Source organism: Papaver somniferum, chromosome 3, assembly GCF_003573695.1.
Source record: "Papaver somniferum cultivar HN1 chromosome 3, ASM357369v1, whole genome shotgun sequence".
NCBI lineage: Eukaryota > Viridiplantae > Streptophyta > Magnoliopsida > Ranunculales > Papaveraceae > Papaver > Papaver somniferum.
In genome coordinates, this window is record NC_039360.1 from 84866641 (window position 1) to 84876899 (window position 10259).

The 10259-nt window shown below is 37.8% G+C and overlaps 1 protein-coding gene across 1 annotated transcript; it reads left to right on the forward strand.

The window, feature by feature from the left end:
* The first annotated feature begins 456 nt into the window (after positions 1-456).
* On the forward strand, positions 457-6396 carry LOC113356710. Its single transcript, XM_026599923.1, has 12 exons — positions 457-676; positions 1026-1215; positions 1326-1400; positions 1917-2020; positions 2289-2349; positions 3519-3578; positions 3658-3732; positions 3906-4058; positions 4665-4719; positions 5016-5138; positions 5433-5671; positions 5985-6396. The coding sequence occupies exons 1-12, from the start codon at positions 645-647 to the stop codon at positions 5994-5996; spliced, it is 1179 nt and encodes a 392-aa protein (XP_026455708.1). The 5' UTR covers positions 457-644; the 3' UTR covers positions 5997-6396.
* The last annotated feature ends 3863 nt before the right edge of the window (positions 6397-10259 follow it).

Sequence of the window (10259 nt, forward strand, 5' to 3'; positions counted from 1 at the left end):
AAAAATGGCGATGTACTTGATACCCTCTCCCTTTCAAAGTTTGTTCCATATAGAATGAGTATAATTTCAGCCGATCTCAAACTGAGCGTTGAAAAACATACTCTAAGAATTTATGTGATTTCATACTCATTCTACCTGTTGAGAATCCTTTTCTGAATCGGCTAGTTATGTTTTTTGACCTTGGCACCTTTCTGGAAATAATAACTTAGTCTTCTTGTAGGCTTTAGACACATCTTATCGGCCTTACTTACTTGGTACTAAATGTGGCAACCCCCAATTATTTTTCGGATCCCCTAGTTACCCGAGGTTTTATTCGGGCCTAATGGTGAAGGAATAGTATGGGAGCGGTGAGTTGAGTTGTGACTAGTGATCGTCTGGAGTCTCTGGACTCAATAACAATCGTCGTTGACTGTGATTGAATTGACTGACATTCGGTTAATACGTTTGGTATCTGCAGTACCTGGGGAAGCAGGCAACCTCTCGAATCTCTGTAATAATCCGACATTTGTAAATTTGTAAGGTTTAACTCGATATTCTCAAAGTTTAAACAAAACCCAGAATCCTTAAGAGGAAAAATTACAAAAATGATATACGAGAAACTCAAACTTCGGATTGAGTCTCACAGATAAAATAAAGAAAGAACAATGGTTGGAGATGGTGGAAAAAGTCAATCCAGGTATGAATATGTAACACTCTTTTTTTTCTTATATAATCTTGGATCTGGGTTTTAGGGTCTTGAAATTCTGGGTGTAGAATTAAGTAAACTATGTCATGAATAAATATACTAGACCTATTAGATTATCAAATTTATATAATCTCAAATTGATTGTGAAACTACAAAAAAACAAAAAAAAAACAAAAAAAAAGGATTTATCTGATCATTTACTACCCAAATCAAGCATGGATGGTTTGATAATCGCAGTTTAAGAAGCATAATTTGTAGTTTTGACTGTTTAAGGCGTTAATTCATCTACTTCCTTCGCTTAAGAAGCATAATTTTATAGTTTTGGCTGTTGTTGTAATAGGAATGAACTGTTGAAAACGGTGAGGGAGCATTCAAAGTTTTTAGGTCAAACTATAGTTGATGAGAAAGACACTTCGGATGTTGAAGCAGATTCAAGATTTTGGTATGATCTTCTGGATAAGTACTTTAGTTCTGGTGTAGAATCAAGGCTGCGGCAAGATGATGATCTCATATTCTTTGTGAAGAAATTGGTATTATTTTCACTTTAAATGGCTTCCAGATGTTTTCTATTGTTGTCTTTTACTTATTCTAGCATTGTGCAAGTTAAACAAGAATTCTGAAAGATGGTCTCTTTTGGCAGAGCTTGCGTGGATCTAAATTCAACAATAATGCCGAAGGAACTCCTCCTTTCTTTGTTCGCAGATGGGCACCTAAGGTAAAGTCAACATGTAAACAAATTTCAGTGCTCATCATTTCTCCACATGGTAAGGAAATGAGCATCATTTCACTTTCCAGTTTCCTAACCGTGCCTGTGTTGCGTCCTGTCAAAGCTTGGACTTTTTAGTGTGCAACATATGAGTATTTAACTGAGTAGGTTAGTTCGAAGGTGCCATTTTCTCTGTTGTGATCATGAGGGTATTGTCTAGCATATTTGGTATTTTGCTTAGTTTTTTCAGATTGTTACTTGATTTCTTGAGCAGCAAAAATTCATATTAAAATGGTGCCATGTTCTCTTCCATTTGATATCTGATAAAACTGTAGATATTTGTAAATTTTGCCATCCCTTAACAATTGTGAGGTACAAAAATCTGTTGGATACTACAGGCTAGTTATCGTCTACGTTTCCAATCTTTGTGCATCCTATCTAGAAAATAGATTTATTTGACTGACTGTTAATCTGTTATTATACAGTTACTAGTAAGGTAACTTTCTTTAGTGTCTTGTTATTTAGTTGGACAAAGTAATTGAAAATCCAGATGAGGTGGATTGGAGGCGCTCTTTTTACTTGAACTTAATTGCGCACACTTCATTCACAGTAATAGTTGCAATATGCAGGTAATCTTCCTTATGTATCAATCTATGCTTTGAATGTCTCTATCTATCATGAACCACATTTTCCTTGTGCATCCAAAATTTCACAGACTGAATTCACTAACCGGCCACATGAACCTTTATCCCTCGTTGAGTTTGTATAAAGAAGTTAGTTTTAACATTCGGCTCATTTCTACCACAACTTGTTTCATTCAATTGGAATAATTCGTCATGAAATATTTCCTTCTATAGGTTCATTCCGCCGTCATGAAATATAATTGTTGTCTTTCAGTATTCAAGATCTTCAAAATCATCAAAACAGAAGAGACACCCCATTATCTCCTGTGTACAAGGTACGTATTCTGCAAACCATTTGGGGGAACTTACACATCATTTTCTTTTACAACTAGGTATCTAGATATCATTTTTGGTCAGTACAGATCCTAGACTATCAGAGAGAAACTGGTTTTGTTGTTTTCTGGTCAATCTGCCCTAGAGTAAATACTTAAACTTTATAAAGAAAGCACAATATCAATAGCAGTAACATGTAGAACTCCATGAACTTGAAAATCTCATGTGGAACAAATTCTTATAATATGAAATGACATGTTGATAGACTCGTACTTTGTTTATATCTTTTTATAGAACATAAATTACGACTGTGGAGGATCTGTAGAAACATCATCATCAATGAAGAAATATGTATTCAAAATTCAATGAGAAAAAGGGTTTTGGACCATCAGGCATTTCTATCTACCCTCATGTGTGAAAATTGTCTCACTGATGCTCTTAAAGACAAGTTGTTCCTGAAACAGTATGCTTCGTGACTTACTTCATCACTGCCATCCTCCCATATGACATCAAGCATCTCTATAATATCTCTCTTTCCTGGCACAAAGTTCCCTACACTTCGTAGCAGACTAGATATAATTTTCATCTGATATATCTGTTTCTGATCCCAGGGCTTCCCTTGTCTCGTAGCAGATAGGGTAGAATCTTTAACTGATGATATGTTCTTAAAGAACTCTTTAATCCACTCAGGAAGGTTGTGGACTCATGGCCCTTTATGATATCTCTCTTTCCAATCCCATGGCTTCCCTTACCTCGTAGCTGATTAGATAGAACTTTCATTTGATATCTTCCTAAATGAACTCTTAGTCCTCACAAAATGGTCATGGCCTCTTAGCCCTACACGATCTATGCGTGTATCATATCTAGGGTTCCGCCTCCGACTTACTATTAATGAAGAATAGTCATATAATGCTAGATGAGATGGCATGGATGCATTTACATGTCATTCTTGCAAATAACGACAAAAACTTTCCAAGAGAGATAGCAAGCAGTATTTGCTAATTCTTATCCTTTAATTGTATTGTAATTTAAGTCTAAAGTTTAAAGCTAAGCATAATTCATGGACTTTAAATATCAAACCATAAACTTTTACATTCGACTTCTGATACATTCTGTGAATATGGATCAATTTTTACTATATGCTGAATATGAAATGGTGCACATCTTGCAGGTTGTTAAAACTGTCTATGCGTCACCTAGTCGTGTCAATTTTCATTTGGACTCAAGAAAGGCAAGTGCTTCTGCTGTCAATGCATCTATTTTTTTCATGTCCTGATTTTACTAAATCAAAATGTCATGCATTCTATCAGGAGGACGAAACAGTTCCGGCATATCCAGATATTTGTTTTGCTGTCGATGACTTTGATTCCACTTTTGATGCAGTGGTAAGGCCTTACTGAATGCAGTATTACAAAATTATAAAATGCACAGCTAGGTCGTGCAGGTCAAACTGTTCAGACCTAACACATATAGTAATACTATTAGTATGTTCTATATTCCCAGGCCATGCATTATAGATTTTTTTTTTCTTGTCTCATGGGATCTGTTCTGGCTGCAGGTTTTGACAGAAACAGACCATTGCTACTGCGTACTTCTGAATGGACATGATGGAGCAGCATTTCCAACTGAACAAGCCGTGCATGATTGTAGCTCTAGTAAGATCTCAAGCCTTAGAGTTGATATTGAATCTGGGAGGAGCAAGAATTCTAAGGTTGGAACTGTTTCTCGTATTTGCTTTAATGCACATATTGCATTAAGGAGATGTAAAGATCTCCAGCTTATTTCATTCTTGTAATATAATGTATTTGTACTCACCTAACATGGCTTGTGCTGAGAATACTCATTTGACAAGCCCGTGTTTGTGAATCTGATATTCAACTTGTTTGATGGAATAGCATGCTCACCTGTTGTTACTCCTTCCTCTTAAATCCACCAGATCACTATCAGGAACTATGTTCTAGACCTTGTCCTGGTCAATATGAACCAAGTAATGGTTCTTTGTCTGTTCTAACTACCAGAATGCTTTTTTTCTTGATTATACCGCAAGAGGTTTGATTACAAAAAGGAAAGTTTCTGTGTCGTGTGGAAACAGAGAAAATGATACTATAATGTTATATTTAGCCACCTCTTGTTGACAAATTTAAGTATTATATTGGCTTTGTTTACTTGGCCTTCTCCTTATTGTCAATGAATGCAAATTTCTAATAGTTTCCTACTTGTTCTTCTATTACAGTTTTATTTTGACGGGTAAGACTGTGTGTCTGAATATTGTGCACCGGCTAGATGTAAGATTTTCACAAAGTTATTTTCATTGCAGGTGACTCTTTTTTCAGGGTTTGTCAGCTATGAAATGGTTAGAGAAGCATATGACGGTAATTTTCCAGCAATTTAATTTATATACTCTTTTGTTGTTTATTTTACTTCTATTATTTTTATTTGCGATCGCGCTGTACCATTATTAACTTGACTTTGAACACACGTGAGTTCTCCATAAAACTTTGTCATAGTAAATGACGTCTATGGTTTTAATATGTTTTCCAATGTTAAGTCGTCTAAATTTGCTGTTTCATCATTGTCATCGAGTTATCGAGCAATATTTGTGCCAGCAAATGCTACCTTTATGTATTACTTCCTCTCTTCATCTTTATTTTTTCTTTCCAATTTTCAGCTGGGAAGTTTCGCTTTGGAAGCCTTTTTTCGCTCCCCCATTTTCCTTCCAAAACGGACAGACTTTACATGACGGGTCCAGGTGGGCGTGGGGAAGTTGAAGTAGCTGTTTCTGGTGTTGCTGGTAAAAAAAACTTAAATCTGCATCTTAATGTAGTTTAAGGCGCATGTTGCTATAGGCATTATAACTAAGGCAATGTATGGGAGATTGAACTTAAATTTGACAAAACCCTAGGGGCTAAGACATGCTAGACACACTTGTTAGGATGTTAACATGTTAAGATCCTTGAAGTATCTCCAGATTATTACCCTCGTGCATTACCTTAAACATTGTAAACCTGAAAATGGTGACTGTTTTTGTGCAAATCTTTATGGGTCGTCTATGTAAGTAGCTTATTACTACTCTACTCGAATGTAGATCAAAGCCACCAGACACCAGACCCTCCTTCGCCACTTCAAACATCAAAGACCGGATTTGGGATAGGTGTGGGCACGATAGTTCGTAAGGCAGCATCAGCTGCATCAGTGGCAGCAAAGCATGCATATGCTACTGCATCTTCCACGGGGAAAGCTAATGGAGTAGCATTACCCCTCAAATGCTGCTTAATGTCTATATCTTTGCCTTGGGAAGACATTGCCCATGATCTTCTGTTCAAGGTATGCTCAAGTTACATGCATAGTTTTTGAGTTTTAACATGTTTAGGATGATGGATAGTGATTGCACAATTTCACTTCAGGGCGTGATCCATCTCAGGATCTCAGCTAAAATAGTGAGTGTGTTAAAGTATAATAGTGACATGCTTTTCGTTATGCTAAACCTAAGGTTGCCTTGTCGGTTGTTCGATACAGTGTCTCACTGTTTCTGAAAAAATGATATGAATTTCTCGTAGAACATTTTAACTCCGTGGGTTTCTTTGCCACTATATAGAGTTTAACTTAGCTCCTCTTACTGAACTCCCACTCTTTCCAGCTTGGATCATGAAGGAGCTTGATTGATACATCAGATACCCTACATGTGCGCATGAGGATCAGTTGTAGTCGTGTTGAAGTGAAGTTGAAATATCCTTTTACGCTCAAAGTTCCTCTTAGGGTGGTGGTAGGTATACAGTGAACTCAGGTCAATACATCTGTGAAATTCGGATCCCGTGATGATTCGTTAACACTCAGTGTACACTCTGTGTCATTGTCAGTTACAGATGTAACCAACTGTATTTTCAGTTTTTGTTACTCTAGGATTATTACACGTGATGATCATCCAAGCACACTCTGTAAAATACTGAATCTGTCTCAGTGTAATAATACAGTAATAATACCTTGTACGGTTATTTCCTCTGTATTTTTTTCACTCCGTTGATGAAAAGTTAAAGATTTCTTTAGTGTAACTATGGTATCAGACGAGATTTCATGATGATCTCTCGTGGTTCGATCTTCATAAAAAGGGATACATCAATGATACAACAATAGAAAGTAGTAGTACATAGATTATATAGTAGCCGGGGGAAGAGTAGAAAACAGTGTTTCGAGATCTAGTTATGTTTTATGTCACGTAACATTGCCCAGAGTCCCAGACTCCACGCAGCTGACAGTTCAAGAATGGCTCATTGAGAGTGTGTTTCTTACTGCTTTGGCAAGTTTCATTATGTTCTCGCAACCATCACCAATTTATCTCATTCGTTTCCAAGGGCATGCATGAGCCCAATGATCGATACCATCACAAGCCAGACACTTTGAAACATTTACCTTGGTCTTAAAATCAGTGCATATATCTTTTACATCTATGTTCTTCCCACTGCTACTAGGTGATGAATTCGTGATGGAATCACAAATTCTAGTAGCCTCGTGTTGCGCCATTAAATCCTCTAGCCAACAAAATGAACATATATAGCAGCTGACACATCTTGGGTTTTCTTTAGTCTGGGATACTCTGAGAACCCTTCTACCACTGCATTTTTCTATAGGACATGGTAAATTTGACCAAATACAGCTCCTACTTTGGTGTCCGTCTGTGTAGCAGAGATCACATGTGTCTGATACAGCTTCCTTGGTGTCATCGAGCCAAATGAAACCTGGAGAGTTGGTGAATTGGCACTTCAGCATAATTTTCCACATAGTTGGCCTCTCTGCACTCGTAATGATCAATCTAATACCATTGCATCCAATTTCAGTACATTTTGTGTACACATATGGACATGTCTTTGCGGTATAACCGCTTGTGTCGCATAGCTGACACACCCACAAATAAACGAAACAGAAAACGAATAAAGATTAACTAAGTTATTTAAAGAACAATATATATACTAACTGGATGCTCCTTAGATAATTGTTGAACTGGTGCCATTTGTGTTGATATACAATATTAGGTATGATATGTGTGAGAAATTTTCAGCAGAGAGGGAAGAAGATCGGTGGAGAAACCTTTGTTTGTTGCTGATGAGAGTCACGGACTCATGAGTTCAAACGGATTTATGATTGTTTATTGTTTAATCAAACGGATAAATTGGTGGCATAAAAACATCTAGTGGCATAAAAACATCTAATATAGATGTTTATACCCAAAATTACTTTTAGGCACTATTATGATTTAAAAAGACTCTTTTGGGACGTGCTTTTTTGCGCTTCAGGTACTAGGCGCTTCCAGAGCGTCGCTTTGCGAATTGGTTTACATTAGAATATAAAAAGGTGGATTTTGAAGCCCAGTAGGACTTGTTTCACGTTTTCTAACTAAATACTGATGATCATGATGACGATGACTGTCTACATGATGATATGAATGATGTTGACATTCGTGGCTAGTTTATCCAAATAGCTCTTGGACAGAATAAGCAGTTAGCAGTATCAATATGTCATATGCTTAGTTAGTTTAATTGTTCCTTTTATCATGTCTGAACTTCGTAGTTTTCTTTAATTAGGTTGACAAACTTCTTATTTATATATATTATTATATATTTTAAAAAGCTCGCTTTCGCAGCGCTTTATGCTTTGCTATGAGAGCGCTTCGCCCCGCGCTTTCGCTTTTTAAAACCTAGGGCACTAACCACAATTGATTGATGATGATGATGCGAAATTAGGGTTAGAAAAACGTATAAACAATAAATAGAGGAGACAAAGAATTTAACGTGGTTCGGAATATTGTACCTACATCCACAGAGGAATCCCGTAGGAGAGATATTGTATTGATATGAAAATTACAATAATACTCGCATGGTTGGCTAACCTAGAATTCCATATCTTCTTAGGGTTTATGATACATGTATTTATATAGTTTATGTATACCGTAATTCTGATGTAAACTTGTTGTGCAAGCAACTTGGGAAACAAGATTTTTGGGAAAACTTCTGGAATCTTCTTTCACGGGCTTGATTAGCGGGGTTCTCCGTCTATTTTATAGATGGTACAAACATCGCCCCCTCTTAACCTCCAACTTGTTGGGGGTTAAAAAATTTGTTTTTCCTTTTGCGTCGATTGTCGATGAAATAACTCTCCCCCAACCGTGAGTTGTCATTGTTGTAGTAAAAAGTAGCTCGCCCCATTGTGTGCAGAAATGTTACAAAGACACCCCAAATTGTGATAACCTGCAATGAAATTTTGCTCACGTGTTAAGCGAGACCTTTTTGCCACGTGGTGGATTTATGATGCTCGAGAGCTAGTCGACTCTTGAGTGGAATGTAGTGTGCTTGCAACTGTGGCAAGGCTTTTTGCTCGCAACGCAACAAGGATGTAGCGCTCGCTGCTTGGGCATGCTGACTGTTGCTTGTGTTGAATACGAGTCTTTAGACCAACATCTGGAATTGTCCTCGTGGTCGAGAAGCTTACATTGGTGTAAGTCTGTATACTCACATGCAAAGCGAGGTTTTATGCTTTCGATAAAAGCAAGACTCAAGTGCTCACATGCAAGATGGGGCTTTAGGTGCTTGCGATGTGATGCAATGCTAAATAATGAAAGGTCTAAGCGATTTTCATCTGCAATGCCTTCAATGAATCATGTTGCTGACGAACCTCAAGCAACAACTCCAACGAAATTTGAACTCGATCATGTTTCTATCCACGATCATGTTTCTTCCTGAAGTACATATACAAGTTTCTCGAACACATGAATGTTTGCTTTCATGTTGTAGGGAACTTAAAGACGTTTCAAACGAGCCAAAAATCACTCAAATTGGACTCAATACAAAAAAGTTATTGAAGAAACAAGTATTTCACGAAGCACGCATGCATCTGTTGAAGTGGTCGTGATGACAGCGCAGAATACACTGACGTGGTGTTGCTGACTGGATATTAGTGTTGATGTGGCACCGAACGTGCTAACGTGGTAATTCATATCCAACAGTTGACATCTCAGCGAGGGTGATGACGTGGCAACGTTAACGATCGCTGATGTGACACCTTTGTCGCTGACTTGTCGGCAACTGGATGCCCTCTGTTTGCTGAGATGGAAGATGACGTGTCTTGATGATGTGGCAGTTGGTTCGGCTCGAGTGGTCTGAACCGAGTTGGACCAGCTGCTGGAGTGGTTAGTTCTGAACCGAACGGGGTGACCAGCTTGGACCGGGGTTGAACCATCGGATGAACCAGCTGCTTCGCTTGGCTTAGGCTCTGATCGGCCCGAACAACTCGGCTCGGCTTGGATCTGGCTTTCTGTCATGCCTTTTACAACACTTATTTTTGTTATTATTCTCTGAATTTCACAACTGTTTATGGTGGATTTTTGACAAAGGCTAAAATCGTAAAATCATGATACTGCATGTTTTTGGCTCAGGTTCGTGAATGTATGTGACAATTTATATTTTATGATCCGTGAACCATTTCACGATCTCTGACTGAGCGAACTTCCTCTCAGAGCTATGATGATTATGTTTCTCGAAAAGCCTCTCAGTTGAGCTTTCGATGCTTCACACATTTCATCATCACCTCTACATAGAATCAAAATGATTGGGAGGCTCCTAGACATATCGCATGCTAGTATAGAGCCTAACGCCTTCAGGACGTCACGCTGCTCGTTGTTCCCTGACTATACACCCCCTCAGAACGAGTATAATGCTTCAATTATCTCATATCTCGATTCTGCAAATAGGTTAATTCTAGCATGTCATTCATCAATTGAATTCGTAGAATATAATATATTTATCTCATTACTCTGTTCCATGACTGATCCTCAGCTGGATTTCATGGATTAGTAATACATAATCACATCATCTCATTACTCTGTTCCATGGCTGATCCTCAGTTGGATTTTATCGATTAGTAA